General features: G+C 35.9%; 1 protein-coding gene across 1 annotated transcript in view; it reads right to left on the bottom strand.

The window, feature by feature from the left end:
* Positions 1-9,668: 9,668 nt before the first annotated feature.
* LOC134528004 (transient receptor potential cation channel subfamily A member 1 homolog) overlaps positions 9,669-16,955 on the bottom strand; it is a 36,773-nt gene continuing 29,486 nt past the window's right edge. Inside the window, exons 8-9 of the mRNA XM_063361158.1 lie at positions 16,003-16,080; positions 9,669-10,887 (exon numbers count right to left, since the gene is read on the bottom strand). Of these exons, the coding sequence (XP_063217228.1) occupies positions 10,306-10,887; positions 16,003-16,080 (660 nt within the window). The 3' untranslated portion in view covers positions 9,669-10,305. The remainder of the gene's footprint in view (positions 10,888-16,002; positions 16,081-16,955) is intronic.

Raw genomic sequence — 16,955 nt, 5'->3', positions numbered from 1 at the left:
GCGACCTGAAATGACTAGCCTATACGTCTGATAATGACATGACTCGGTCTCATGGACTGAAGACATTTGTTCTATAAAGTATGGCTTTGTACATGAACGGCTAATAGGTTATTCAGATTAATGAAAAATTAGACTTATATGTTAGGCTAATCGCCACTGTATTTAATTCGATGGCCAGGTATATTGTCTTGAGTTGTTTTTCGTAGAGTGAATGATAAATAAACTCCGCGAAAGGTAATGGAAAACAGAATCTAAAATTTATTTAATAATTTGTTACAACTGTCACTTGTCAAGAATCGAACCGTGGACAGGAATCCATCGATTTAATTTGAAAATTAATAATTGATTTCATCGGAGACTTTAGGAATTTTTCCCGCATTTCTAGTTAAATAATTACATGATTTCAAGATGGCTCCCAAATTTCAAGATGGCTGGCACCTCAGTAATAATAAATGATTACTGCACTGTAGCAGGTTAGAATAAAACTAGCATGATGGTAAGACGAGTACACACATGATGGTGACCTTCAATAAAAGACGAAAACATGATGGTGGCAATGACCGCTAGCATGTGGTAACTCCTGGTAGCATGTACTGAACATAAAATGACGGATCCATGATGGTCGTCAAGGTCAAAGTCAAAGATCAAGGTCAAATTTCAAGGTCAAGGTCAAATTTCAAGGTCAAGGTCAAATTTCAAAGTCAAGTTCAAAGGTCAAGGTCAAGGTCAAAGGTCAAGGTCAAGGTCAAAGTTAAAGGTCAAGGTCAATGAGAAAGTTCAATGCCAATAGACGAGGTTAAAGGTATGGTGAACAGAAAATTATATTAACATGATGCCAGCACACTCTAGCAGACGAAAACAATATGACGGTCTCCAGCGGTTGATGACAAGATGGCGGACATGACGTCATACTAGCTGACGATATACACCTTGATATTGGTGGTAGGTCAGACTGTAGGTGGCTTCTGTGGAGGAAGGATCTGATCGTTTTTATTTTTTATTTTTTGCCCTCACCGGTTTCGAACTAAGGACGTGAATCGTTATAATCAATCAGAATTCTATTAAGTTAATTTTTTGATGAATTTTGGAATTTTTGCCGATTTTCTAACATAATTTATTGTGGATTTCCAAGATGGCGTCTAAATTTCAATATGGCGACCATAATGGTAATTGCAATATTAATAGGATCCAATATGACGATCATAACATAAAGTGTAACGATGACATCGTACTCAACCGAGATGGATGGACGAAACGAAACATGCATCATATATATAATCCAAGATGGCGACCGTAACGACAACTGCAACAGTGGTTTATAAGATTTTTATTATTTAATTCGATTATTTAATTTTTTAATGATTTTTAAAAATATTCCCGAATTTCTAACATAAAAATTGTGGATTTTAATGATTGCGGGCGTAACGATAATTGCAACAGTGACGTTATAATACAAGATGGTGGTTCTGTCTCGAACAGGAAGTCCTATTATTACTTAAAATTAAAAAAAAATTTCAAGTCAGAATATGCGTGTTATTTAATTCTCAGTCTGGTAAATGTCTCGATAGCCGAGCGGTCAGAGGCGTATGTTTTCCAACCTAGAGTTCAGAGCTGCGCTGGTTCGAATCACAGCGCTTCCAATGTACTTTGCATAAAAAAATTATATTTAATATGTCGATAAGGACCATAATAGCTCTGGTAGGTAATGAAACAACGACCTTATGTGATGAGACAGGGTGACGCTAGCGCTATCTAGGAACAAACAACAGAAACAAAGTCGACGGTATTCAAGATGGCGGCCTCCAGTGGAACAGAAAAAAAATCAAGAGCGCCGCTGGCGCTATCTAGGAACAAACAACAGAAACAAAGTCGACGGTATCCAAGATGGCGGCCTCCTGTGGAACAGAAAAAAATCAAGAGTGACGCTGGCGCTATCTAGGAACATACAACAGAAACAAAGTCGACGGTATCCAAGAAGTCTGATCCAATATGGCAGATCCAATATGACTGCCGGGGTCAAGGACCAGTTAAAAGATCTAGGTGAAAGGTCAAGGTCACGGTCATCCAAGATGGCAGCCGTGATATACTTGTCCCGTTACGCTATGTCCCGTTGCACTGTGTCACGTTACGCTGTGTCCAGTTACGCTTATCCAAGATGGCCGCCGTGACGTCAGAATCCAAGATGGCGGACCGACAATCACAATCCACGCGCCGGCGCCTGTGCCAGTATCCCCATTTACATACTTCTTACAATGGCGATCTTTATTTCTCACTTTCTAGTGAGTTTGCGGGCATGCTCGCATACAAACCGTGAAATTAAACTCATTATTATATACTTAAAAGTACATGACGTTTGATGTAATTTAACTCAAAAATGTATAAATAAAGTACACGGATACAAAAAAAAATATGCCTGGTACGTTTATTACCTTTTCCTATTAGGGTGGAAGGGGGAAATTCAAAATTTTTGGTCCCTGGTAAAGGCTCGATTAAGCGAATCAAATGAAGCTCTTTTCAATATGACTTCATCAAGAAATTTGCTATCCGTTTTATTTGAAGCTTGTGATGCAAAGCATTGTGCCTGTGGTGACGTTTCACGTTTGTTGCAAAATTTTAAAACACTGGAAACTTAAGATTCGCTCACCCAAATATATAAAAAAAATTGTTTTGTATATGTGTTGCTTGAACAAAGTTGGTTGCTTTAAAAAATCAAAAGAATCACTAAATTCGCTTTTAAGATTGCTCAATATTAATATTATGCATTATTTTATAATTTTTATTGAATAATGCAATTTATAGGGCCCAATCAGTTAATCACTTAATCATTTAAAACATGACAAACGTTTAACAATTATTTTTTTAAATTTTGAATTCTATATTTATTAAAATATGTGTAATACAGCTCCACCAAGAAAAATATTCGCAATTCGATTTGACTTTGCGAATATTTTCCACATTAGAATTTATATTCGCTTCGCCTGAAAAAAAAAATAGTATTCAAACCGGCCTAGAAATTTAGGAGTCCTGGGGAAGATTATTCTGTAGCGCTAAGAGCCCTTTTTCCAAGTATGTTTTAAATCCTTCCTCATTAACATTATATCAGTACAAATCGTGATAGAAAATTTAAGGCTCTCCACTCTTATCTTAAATTATCAATATAATTTTTACTCCACAATTACAGCGCACTTAAAAGATTAATTAAAAACATTTATTGGGAACTTCTAAAACTGTAATCGAAGGTTGTAAGGTCATTTTAAGCGAGCCAGCTAGACATTATTTGAAAACTAATTAAGACTTACGAGTGCCATGAGTTTACAGATAATAAGATTTAATGAGTTTTAGGAATAGTATTTAATTGTAGTATCCGTCCGGCTCTCCGTCTACAAGTCGTATTTTTAGGCGAACGAATGTGAGGTTCGAACGGGCTTTCCATGATCAGTTTTAGGTACTCTGCGAAAAATAAGCAGAGCCAGGCAATAACAAATCAGTCATGTGACAAGTTTTACAAGGTATCAGTTACCTTTTTTTTCAGTACCACCAATTGAATTAAACGTTTACATAACATTCTAAACCAATGTTTCAATCGTATCCATGTGTTGCAGTAACAGTTATTTGGTAACTATAATACTATAATAATTAGCAGTCTGTGAGATCTGTGATTGCAGAATAATTTATGTTCATACAACCTTGTATTTGTTTCACTTGTTGTCATTACGTTTCTGAACCTGAAACATCCAGAAATACCTCCAGCCTCTGTCTTGACAACAGCTCAAATCTTTCTTATGCTCAATCAATATTAGGGTTTGTAGAAGTCGGGGTGACTACCGATATTTATTTTTTTTTGTGAATTCGATTCACGTTCCAAATTGCGATGTTGTGATTTTCTGATTCCTCTTGGTTGTCTACACCCGAAGCGTTATCTTTGGCTTGGGCCGATGTAGCGACGATCTCTGACTGAAAGAATAGGACGTGGATTTTAAAACTTTTGAAAAATTCTTCAACTCAACAAAATGCGACACTTTTTCGTAGTTTGTTCTTATTTTATTCAGAGCAGCAATTAAATGGCCTATTTACTCTTCATGGCTCCACGCTGAGTTCTGAGGCAACATGTACAACTTTATTTAATTCTTAGTATCGTATTTTTCTTGATGGTCATGTAGGAAATGGATCATCGACCTAACCTGCACAAGACAGAGTGACACTGGCGCACTCTAGGAACAAAAACCAGACTGGCAGACAAAACCAGACTAGCAGACAAAAACCAGACTAGCGAACAAAAACCAGACGAACAGACTAAAACCAGATTAGCAGAAAATAAAACAATCTGGTGACCACCAGCAGGCGAAAACCGTATGAAATAATCAAATACGGCTGGGGAAAAACAAGGTCAAATGTCAAGGTCACTCAATATGAAGGCTGTGGCATCATTTGTGATGGTGGCTAACAATCCAATCCACTTTCAGCTCCCATGCCCTGAAGGAACCAATTTATTGGCTATTACTCAGAATAAAGGTATAATAGCTTCATTTACACGAATATTCTTCTGAACATATTTCACAAATCATTCATCATGCACATCGAAATTATATTAGCGCATTAGCCTACATTGTGACAAACGTGCGCAGTGTGATCGTACTTAAATGATTACTCAAAAATTTAATCGCTCCAATTGTTTGTAAACCGTATTAAAATAATATAAAACTATGGTTTGAAACAATTTCTGATACGACCAATCATGACTGCAAGGGTGGAAAAAACAAGTGTTGGAAGATAAACAATTTCATAACTCCCTTAGTAGGGACACAATCGAATCCGTTAAAATTGTTTGTAAATCTTAATTTTTAACTAAAACTTTTGTCTAAAACAGTTTTTAGTCAAACTAACCATTGCTGCAAGGGATTAAAAAAACAGGGGTGGAATTTAAAAAAAATATTCATAAAATCCATACCTTGTACACTATTAAATACGTTCCAATTTATTGTAAACCCTTAAAATATTATCTACAGCTTTCGTCCAAAATTATGTTTTCTACGACTTACCGTTACTGCAAGGGGTGGAAAATAACAGTGTTTGAAAAACAAAAAAAGGAATATCTTCCTTATTAATACACTATCAAAACTTTCAAAATGTTAGTTATTATTATAAATATTATTTTTAACTTTTCTGAAATAATTTTTGATACAACAAATCATTGCTGCTAAGGGTAAAATAAAGAGGGGTTCAAGGATAAAAAAACCTAACTCCCTAATTACGTAGCCAGTAAAATATATAATAATTAATTGTAAATCATCTAATATTTTTCTAAAACATTTTTCTGAAACAATTTTCGATACGACGAACCATTAGTACAAAGTGTTGAAAGAAACAGGGGCTGGAATAAAAAAATAATTCCGTACCATGGACACTATCTAATTCGTTCTTATTTATTTTTAATTATTTAATTATTGTCTAGATGTCTAGAACATTTGTCTTAAGTAGATTTAGCCTATATGTAAACAACCATTAATGCAACGGGTGGAAATAATAAGTGTTGAAAAACGAAAAAATTCATAACTTGTTTAGTAGGTATACTATCAAATCCATTAAAATTTATTGAAAAATTCTAATCATTATCTAAAACCTCTTGCTGGAACCATTTTTGTAGAAACGATTTATTACTGTAAGACAGGGGTTTGAATGTTTAAAAAAAACTACTTCCTTACTATCAAATTCGATCGAATATATTTCAGACCAACTTAATATTATTTAAACCTTGGTCCAAAGTATTTTATACGTCTACATATTATTGCAAAAGATAAAAAATTGTTTTTATAGGGCAAGCATAATACTAAATTCGTTCTAAGCTAGTCAATGCTGGACGCATTAAGTTAAAAACATTCGAAACATTTTCGCTGCATGGAATATGAGAAAATATTTTATCAATCTTTTTGGGATATTAGACAATATATGTGACATCATTTACATTAAGTTCTTAAATTGTTCCAGCAGTTTATAAAAGATATCATAACGTTTCCAGAAGAAACGGTACTTCAAATCTACCTACATCTGTAAGCTGTGCCAAAAGGGAATTTAAAAAAAAAATACTTGGACTTAATACATTGCCGACAGGGTGCTAATTTGACAAGAGCATTTTATAAAACTCGCAATGTAGGTTAACAACAGAAGTACAAATGGGAAAGAACCATCCCGATATAGTGATGTATACATGTTGTAACAAAGTTCAGACATAAGTTCTTGAGGTGTTAGGAGAGACAAAAAAACAGACGTATTTATGTCTTGAAGCTAAAGTTGACGTACTTCTGGTTGTGGTAAAGAATTATCGGACCGTTCATGCTATCATTCAGAAATTTAGATGCATGGTGCCATGGATCGGACCTTACATGCTATCATTCAGACATGTACATGCAGGTGTCATGGATCAACGGCTCTGGAAGAGGCTGAAGTCAGCACTGACTGGATTGGTTTTTAGTATTAATTTTGCATATTTGCAAGTTTTATAACAATATTTGTATTATATAGTGTACATATTTTAACATAATTTCATGTCTGTTATATTTTCCAGGACCTGTTGTTTTAAAGCAGATTATTATATCTTCATCTATAAAATAACTGAACGCAACGACTCAAGCTATAGTATAATTTTTAATGGGAATATATGTAAAACAATGTGCATGTAAGCATATAAATTATATTCTGCCATATTTTCTTCAAATAGCCTACTACAGACAGCCTTTCAAAGTTATTAAAGTCAATATGAGCCATGCGATTAGAGGCGATACCGCACTAGAAGCACCAGCGAGCGTCGCACTTATCAACCCGCCTCACTAACACACACATATACACACAGCCCTAACTAGGTGGGCCCCTTAAACCCAGCTATCACTTTGGATTACCTCGAACTTTGACCTTGCCTGGACGTCAGCCACCATATTTTATGACCTTCATCGTGATCCGGGTTACCGTCTTGGATGACTTCTATGTTGACCCAGTTGCCATCTTGTGATTCGCTGTCTCAGTTTGCATACTCAGAGGATACCAGCTAGTTTTCTTTAATGATCCAGCAACGCTTCGATTCGCTGTCTTTACTGACTATGGAACACGGACAAGCTTCGAGTGTGTTGTTCACAGAAGCTGTAAACGAAATTACGGTTAGGAAAGTTAGAAAATAAAACATGTTAGTGAATTAACCAAATTAATGTGCATGCTACTTACGTTTAGATGGTAGTTATTACTTCGTGAGATTCGTAGGGTGATCTGTGTCTATCATTGTAGGTATATTTTATTTTTCACGCTTTTCTTTACAAAAATAAAATAAATAACATCTCTAAATGCACATTTTTTTATTTAGAATTTTCAAGTAAACGTTATTATGGTTTACAAATACATAATTCGTTACATTCATTAAATATGGTACTGGGGCACAGAGTGCAGTTAGGTCTCAAGGGAAACCTCTAGCCAGGGCCTAACCTATATAAATTCCAGTAATTGAGGGTGTTTTTATAATGCCATCCCTGGTCTAAAATATATATATGATATTGTATTAAAGGTTTCATCCAAATTATTGGTATGGAAAAGTACAAATGAAATATTTATTTATTTATTCACGTGGAATTTTTGATCATGTGACTGCTGTCTGTGTGTCAGTGCCGTTTAAACCTAATTTGAAAAATATGTTGCTGGTACTATATTTAAAGAGATACGATGTTTTCGTCATGGAATTTTCTTAAGATCATGGTGTGACCAATTTCCCTACATATTTTTTAAGGTGGTAGAACATAGTGCATGAAAACTGTGTCCGCTCACACCGAGCCTCTGTGCGTAACAGTACCACGTAAAACACCTAACTGAAGAATCTTCCACTGTGCTTTATGTGATCGGTTTTCTCAGTTTTGGACACAGACGACATGAATTAGAACCTTGTGGTCCAGTGCACTGCATGTTTTTTTTTTTTTTTTTTGTAATTTGAACGGAAATATTTATGTAAATTTAATTACATATCTTTGAAAATTTGTACATTTACTTGATAATAACTGTATAACTACAAAACAATGTTCAAAGTTACACAGGGTTCGGATTTTTACCTCGTAATTTACACTTTGTGTTTTCCTACTGCCTACAAGAGTTACAGTTAGGTATTTGTAAATTTTCACTAGAAATAAATTTTTCTAGTACATATTTACTGCGCACATAAATACGCATAATAATAAAAAATCCTTTTCGGCATTGCCTACGAGCATAGTTAGATTTCGAAGTATCTATTTCTTCTGGAAATATTTTGGAAACTTTTATAAACTTGTGGAACATTTTAAGAACTTAATATATATAAATAACTGTATATAGTTACGCTCTTCACCGGCTTAATGATCGCTGTGAGAGAGCGCCTACCTGCGGAATGCCAGCGTGCGCCGGAAAGTCACCCACCAGGAGTCTGAGGCCGGTACTCTGCAGGTAGCCGCACTTGCTACTTGCTTTACACACAGCAACACTTTCATATTTGTTATATCTTTTAGGAAGTGCATTTGAATTTTTCACCAAATTTGGCGTTACAAGTTAAACAGTTTAGGTTGGTCGTATCAAAAATTTGTAATATTTTTGTACTACTCATACGAGTTACAATACTCCTACATTATGGGAGTAACCGCTATTTTACTATTTTTTTAAAATACATTTCTATCCCTTTGGTAGGATATTGCCCATTAACAAACTCGACCAAGATTTTCTAGTACTAGATTTTATGTATCAGTTAGGAAGTGATTTGTGAAATTTTCGACAGTTATCATGTCAACAGTATTGTGATTTATACATAAAATTTTGAGTTAACGATTGTTTTGAAGTCTAAGGACCCTGAAACGCAAAATTTTATAATAATTTTCCATAGGTCGCACCATATAACGGCTACACTAAGTAGTATTTCTTTTAAATCTAAAGTCCAATTATTAAACATTCGAATATCTTTTCCACGGTTAAAAAATAATAGTTAAATTAAACTTAAATTAAAATACGAAATTCTGCGCCTATTTTCTTAAGATATGCTCAGTATTATCTCGAAAAACGTATGTCATATATGTAAAAATAACCATAGCCATGTGTAGTACAAAGTTAAAAAAAATTTTTGTAGTATTGCAAATTATTTCTTGGCAACCGGTTCCCCATAAGAATTTTTTCTGTGAACCTTAAAGTATCTTTTGCTGTCCTTTGTGTGATTAGTTATGAACACAGACATGACTTTGATCACCGAGGTTTACTGTAATGGTGGCCCTGAACTTTGCTGGGCCCTGGGTCGTTTACTTTCGCGGATTACTAATATTTAAAAGAGGCTCTTACGGTTTTTTTATGGACCGAGGGGGGGGGGGGGGGTGAGGATGGGCAGGAGGAGTAGAAACATCATCCAACCGGGAACTTAATTTTCAACAATGGTTTTCCCAAATTACCTTAAGAAGTTTCTATATTAAAGATGCGTCGATAATGCCAGGCCTTGGAGCCAGTCACAGACATGCGAGGTCATTTTCCACACAGCATCGTAGTTTCAGACACTCTTTTCTCATGTTTTTTTTTAGTCACAAACCGTTTTTGAAACGTATCTCTATCATGCATGCTTCGTGGAGTACTAATTTATTGTGGGTACCACCATGGCTTCTAGGCAGAGAAAAAAGGTCAAATATACCATATTTTCTTTATATTAAGGAGATTGAAGTTTTATTTGTTTATTTGCGGTTTAAATACAAATCAGAATATATTTTGTTCAACACTATACACACACGAAATATCATTGCGCAGTTGTGCATATAAGCTACACGCATACATCATGCAGTTACTCAAAAATTACTGTAAGATTATATTCTGGTAAAAAAAAATGTTTATTGGGAAAAAGTCATAAAGTGCTGAGCATATTCCATATACAAAATTTTTTGTGTTTCCTGACTTTTTAGGACACAGAAATCATCGCCTCTTTGTCTTGGTTATTTCAAAAAAAAAAAACATACAGATTTTTGGAACTATATTCACCAACTTTTACCTAATAACTAGGAACCGGAAAAGTTCGCGATTTCTATGAACTCTAGGACGGACTCCACAATCCTCTACATCATCGGACAAATACCACCTGCTCATTGGCTACTAACTCGTGAGAATTGTCAACAATAATGCTAGTAATTATAATTCATTGGCTCAGAGTCCTCCAGATCGAAGCAGCATGAAGGAAAAACGTAATTTTATTCGGGGCCTATCGCCAAATGAATCCGCGAATTTTTCCGGTGTCTACTGCTAACACCAATGATGGAAACGAAGTGGCTGGAGTGCAGCCCTTCAGCCCTCGAAGGCCGCGAGGTAGCTGGCGACGCTGTTGGTGCCGCCGAGCTGCCTGGCCGTCTTGCCGTCGCTGTCCTTGGCGGCGGTGAGCGCGCCGTGGGCCACCAGGTACTTCGCCGCCTCCAGGTAGTTGTAGACGGCCGTGTAGTGCAGCGCCGTGCGGCCCGACTTGTCCGCGCTGCTCACGTACGCGCCGTGGTCCACCAGCAGCTTGAGCCCCGCCAGACGGTTGTCCCACGCCGTCTGCACCAGCGGCGTGCGCTTGTTGTCGTTCCTCATCTCCGTGTGGGCGCCGTGCCGCAGCAGCAGCCTCGCCGTGACCACCGTGTTGGAGTAGGCGGCGTGGTGCAGCATGGTCCAGTCGCTGGAGTCCGCCGCGACGTCCGGGTCCAGCCCGTGCTCCAGCAGGAGCGCGAGCAGGTCGTTGTACTCGGTGGACTTGCCGACGGCGACCAGAGGGCCCGTCTGGTCGTAGCCCAGGCGCTGGAGCTGGGCGTGCGCGGCGGTGCCTGCTTCCAGCACGGCCTCGAGGCCCGTCCGCAGGGAGCGCCACACGCGCTGCCTGTTGTACGACGTCACCTGCGAACATGCGCGTGCCCGGCCTCCAGTTAGAACACACGCGATCTCTTGTGACAGGCCCAGCCTAGAGTTCCGGCATATGGTGCTACAAAAAAGAAACCTCTATCCATCACTAGTGACATTCCCATCCTCCAGTTCAAGCATATGATTCTACAAAAAGAAACCTCTATCCATCGCCAGTGACATACCCATCCTCCAGTTCAAGCAAATGGTGCTACAAAAAGAAACCTCTATCCATCTGTAGTGACATGCCCATCCTCCAGTTCAAGCATATGATGCTACAAAAAAGAAACCTCTATCCATCGCTAGTGACATGCCCATCCTCCAGTTCAAGAATATGATGCTACAAAAAGAAACCTCTATCTATATCTTGATACATGACCATCCTCCAGTTTAAACATATGTTGCTACAGTTATGATGTATTGGCAGCTCCCAAAGAAACCCCTATATCTCTTGTAACATGCCCATTATCTAGTTCAAACATATGGTGCTATAGTTTCAGAATACCACAATTAATAATAAACAACCGTCTCGTGTGACATTATCATCCTCCAGTTAAAACATATGGGCCTACAGGAGTGAAATATTGGGAACTCCAAAATAAACCACTTTCTCTTGTGACATGCGAATGCTTCATTTGAAACATTTGGTCTTACAGTTCTGGAATATCAGCATTTCCAAGACAAAAAAAAACTTTCTATTGTGACATACCTATCCTTAAATTCAGAAATGTAGTGCTACAGTTGTGGAATATCGGTAGCTCTACGAGAAACGACTATCTCTTCTGACAATCCCTCCCTCGAGTACAAAGATATTACTACTGTAAAACCTCTCTGGTTGGATTTTACATGTTTAACAATGCTCTAGTTGGATATCGGGCACTCCAAGAGACGCTTCCTCTTATGATTTGCTCAATTTTACTTAAGAATACAGACCTGATACAAAACCCTTTGTTTAATGTTGAACACTGCAGGATGACCTTTGTTCTTTTGTAACATTCTCAATATACAGTTCAAAAACAGGACTTGTAAAGTAACATTGTCGTATGTCGACAGCTGTTAAAGTTCTGTCACAGTCAAGTAATCGTCTCCAACTATATTTGAAGGTATAGTTGGAGGGGTAATACTATAAAAATATGGCTTTCAACTTATTCCATCAAATAACCCCAAACATTAATGAAATATCTTATCAATATCAAAGTTTATTATTGGACTGAGCTAGCTCAAACTTTTTCTATTTTAATCTCATTTGATAATTAAAATCATGCAAGAAGTGTTCGAGGAAAATTTTTGAATATGGCATGTTTTAGTGCCTACATTAAGTTTTGAAACAGTAAATTTACTTACATTAACACTTTTACATAATTAAATAAATATTCTGTAATTGTATAAGTTATATACAGATAATTTGTTTTTTACATTTTAATTATTTTATATACGACATTCATATTAAAATTATTATGGAGAAAGATGTGTTCGTTTTCGCTGGGCACGATTCCAACTGGCTGATTTCTTTTATGTAAGTTACAAAATATTTTATGGGCACTCAATAAATCCAAATTTCCATAACATGGCTGCACTAGTGACGTTTTCGGCCATGTTATATCCCTCTAAAATTACTTGACCAACTTACCTGCAATGTATTGGAAGCGAGAGTTTGATAGTGTGACAGGGCCTTTAGTTAAGTCACTTTCCCTTGCAACTGTAATAGCCTCTAGTTGAAAGATCTAATTCCCACAAATGTTGTGGTAGTAATACTTTAAATACAATATAACACATTTTCGTTTCAAAATGTCTTAATCTCGATTTCAAAGCTGGATATAATATTTGAACTATCTGTTTATACTGCAGGAGAAACATTTTTATCTTGTAATTTTATCAGCCTGCAGTTCAAAGATGTGGCATATAAACGCCTTTTGTTGAACGTAATCAACTAATGAAAGCGTGTAACCTTTTTTTCAAAACTACGAGTCCAGAGACCGAGCCAATCATGGAGTTAGGAATTGTCAGGGGACGGCATGCTACGACGTGTTTTGAAGTCACCATGTTCCTCACCAACGCCATAATGCAAAACCCGCAACGTTACTGGAGTGGTGATTGACTGCACCTGCTGATGGTAAGTAAGTATTAATTAATATTTCCGTCATAAATCACAGCGAATACTATGGACAATGACCTTTTAAGTTGTTTCCAAACGCAAACACGGTACTTCACTGTCTCGGTGCCCCTCTGACACGGCGTTGAACATCAAGCGCGACGAAAAGGTGAACTGGCTGTATAGTTCTAGCTCTGCATGGAGTCAATACACGTGCTGCTTGTTTGAACGTTTTCACGTCAGGGTAAATAGTTTAATTATGTTCAAATACACATATATGGCTAAGGCCAGCAATTGCGTGACTTTTTGCCTTTATGCGTATATAAGAAACAGTTGTACCCTCGCAGCTTGGCTGCCATCTGCTTTGAATACAGTAATGCCAACGGTACTCCCATTTATGACGTTGTATTTAAAACAAATTATTTTTCCCTTTCAACTAACTCAGAAACACCGTCCTTATTTTTCGCCTGCTAAATGTTTACACCTCCAGAAGATTTTTTTATTGGTTTAGCACGCATTTTTATTACAGTACTAACAAGCATGATAACTGTTGGATGCTATCACCTTAAATATAAATAGTTATCATTAGCTTCTTGCACAACACCTAGTTAAATGATAGTGCCAAAAATATAGGTTGCCTGATTAATGGTATCATCTTCCAAGAGAAACCATTCTTCTTCATAGCTCGAACAGCGCACAGCTTCAAGTCGCTCTGTTTTATACTTGCAACTCGCTAAACGTCTAGGTTCAAGGCGTGTTACTTATATGAGCTGCCTTTAAAGCTTCATGATCTGTGAGAGAATTATTAAAACTCCCGACATAGCATTGAATCTCTTACAGGTGTTGATACGCATCCGCTAGAGGAACGCCTTCACTTTTTCTTTTTACTCAATGTACAGAATAAATATGAGACTCCCCTATTGCCCTTATAAACTATCATCATCTGTTAGAGGAAAGTGTTACCATTTCATTTGCGCTGTGTGCAAATGAAGATAAAAAATGTTACTGGTTTTCCCGAAGCTGCTTAACTGAGGTCACTTTATGTGCAAGAACTTGAGATAACATTTGCCTTTTTAACCTCTCTTTCAGTATCAAGCGTCAAGGCCTTTGTTATCAAGCGACCGATCAGAATCACCCAGAATGATCTAGAATGTGCTGCGCAGCATGTTAAACTTTCGTTGCAACATTGGGGAGAAAATTAAAACCAAACTATGTTCCTATTACGAAAGAGAAGATGTATTTTAGTGTATATGTATATGAACCAAAATTAAATTTCTTAAGAATAAAGTTTTCTATCAATTGGTTATAAATATTGTAATTATTTATATTATTATAAACTTTTAGTTAATCCAAAAAAAATACAATAAATAATATAAATAGTAATTATTCCTTCCAAATGAAACAGTATCAATTTTCGCATAACTGATTGTATTACAAAGTAAGTTCACACTTTTTTAAGAATGACTATTTCTGAAACTTCTTTAGGCCTAAAAGTCTTTATGATACAATAACTTAACCTATTGTTTAAAATTTTGACAACTGTACACTCACGGGTGTACATTTGAACGGAGATAAAAATGTTCGGCGTGCATGCTTTTCCGAAAACTCTCCAACTTCTCACACCTGTCTAAGCCCGATTACTTCTCCAATATACCTGATTTGTATTGTGTGTTTCCGTCATCGCCGGCTAGACTTTAAGCTGGATAAAAAAAAAATACTCCAAGGGCCAAGAGAATCGTTGTTATCGAACATCCGTGATTTCTCTAATAATAATATGTGAAAATGCATACTTAATTTAAGATATTAGCTAAAGTTATAACTAATGGATATACCGCAATACATCAAAGGACCAAAATTGTTAGGCTTCTCATTTTCGACAGGCCTACGAAGTTTAAAGACATGTTTCTGTACATTAAGTGAGAGTAATAATCGTGATATATGTTTAAAAAAAAAAGTAGAAAAATAAGCCCTATATCTAATATTGTGACTCTATATAAATTATAACCATTGGGGATATCCCCAACGAGTAATCGAGTACTTTTACATCGGAAAAGTATATTGAAATGATGTTATGGTGGTGTTCAGAAATAAAATTCAAGAAAGGAAATCGAAATTAATACCTAAGGTAAATAGAGGAAACCAAAGTTGTTTGTCACGTGTGATTAAACTTCATGCTCACCAAAAGCTGCAAGCAGAGAGATTAAATAACTCTACACTAATTCAATGTCTTAAGCGTAGACGCGAAGAGGCTCTAGATTTAAGTGCTGGACTTAACCTTATTGCCATAAAACCCGTTTAAATTCACATAGTCTAAGGAATTCCCAAGAAAGAATTTTTATAATCTATATAAAAATAATGTGTACGAAAAATAAGTTTTTACTGTGGGATAAAATAACGCGTATTAGTGTTTTAAATCAACGAATTTTTTTAACTTCACCTTGGGTATAAACAGTGCTTGAATTAGTGTGTATTTTGATTATGATGAAACTTCTAAGATTTTATCTGTTTACTTGGACTGGGATACAAGATAATGTAAAAAATTTACAGGTGAACTCGCAGGGAAGAGATATATCCCTTATAATTTATATAATATAGTGCGACGTATTTTTGTTTCAGTACACTTTTGTAGCGAAACATTAGCTTACATTTTCTCAAAATAGGTCAATAATGTACTCTTTATACTTTTAATACTACAAAATATCAATTTCATGATGTAAACATGATTCAAAGGTTTAGATAACTTGCTTCTGTAGAGTTTAAAAGGTAATTCTTCATAGAAACAGTTGGTTTGAGATTGAATTTATATCATAGCAAATTAATTCCATAAGTTTAAAACAAATCAATGGTTTGCTATTAGAAAAACCATAATAGGCCAATGTAAAGCGGATTCGCACATTTCGAAACTGAACCAATTATAACAACATATTAGTTGCACGTTATTTACCAAAGTGATCAAAAACCACAACATTAATGGAGTTTTTTTTTTGTGAAACAAAGCTAAATTATTTACCGCGACTTACCAGTTTCTTAATTACGTCGACCTTGAGTTGTTTCATCTTCTCTTTTAGCTCCTCGACCGTGCTTCTCAGCGGTTCCACCTGAAGCGACACATGTCAATTCATTAAAACCACGTTCAACAATTAAAAAAATGTTTTAATTTTAAGTAGAGATGGGGTCAATAAAATCCTAAAATACCATGAGTACTAAGTATTCGAAGGATTCGATATTCGTGGAAAAATATTCGAAAAACATTTTGGAGGAAATATATAAATTAAAAAATTTCAAATCTTATAACCTCTGAAGTTTGCTAGGACAATTCTTATCTTCATTCCTATCCTGTTACCATTCTCCAAAATATTTTACTTGTAACTTGTGATTATATGAATGAAATTATAAATTTGTATTGGTTCTGTAAACGTAGTTAATGAATAAAACATTTAAATGTTTTAATGTTTCAACACAGCAGTAAATATTTTTAATTTCTTGTACATTATTTTATTTTTGACTCTTGAGATCTAGACTCAGATTCGAGGGGTATATTTGTAGTACTCTTTGGGATTCCAATTCAAGATTGTGATTTTATAAAATTTAGTATGACCCATCGCTAATGTTAAGTTAGTTATGTATGTGCATTTATAAAAAAATACTGCTAAATAATTTTAATTTTCACTCATGATCACAGGTACACAATAATAAAAATCTCTAGTGATTAAATGAATGAGGTATTTTGATAAGATAAGCCACGTTTTTTTTAAATAAATCATTGGATAGCAAAGTATGTCCTAAAGCACATACGCATCTGCTTCACGTTGTTTGGAACAGGGTGCTCTTGACACGCCCTTTAGGAGCCAGCTATAGTCAAAGAGAAGCGGTAACACAATCACGTGTAACATACCATAGAATTTGGCCTTGTTATCGATCTTTGTACACTCTACATTGTAAAATTACTGATATTTGTAAATTTGTACATTTG

The sequence above is a fragment of the Bacillus rossius genome, chromosome 1, assembly GCF_032445375.1.
Source record: "Bacillus rossius redtenbacheri isolate Brsri chromosome 1, Brsri_v3, whole genome shotgun sequence".
Taxonomy (NCBI): domain Eukaryota; kingdom Metazoa; phylum Arthropoda; class Insecta; order Phasmatodea; family Bacillidae; genus Bacillus; species Bacillus rossius.
The sequence above is the reverse complement of the archived record's forward strand: the minus strand, read 5'-3'. Positions and strand labels throughout refer to the sequence as shown.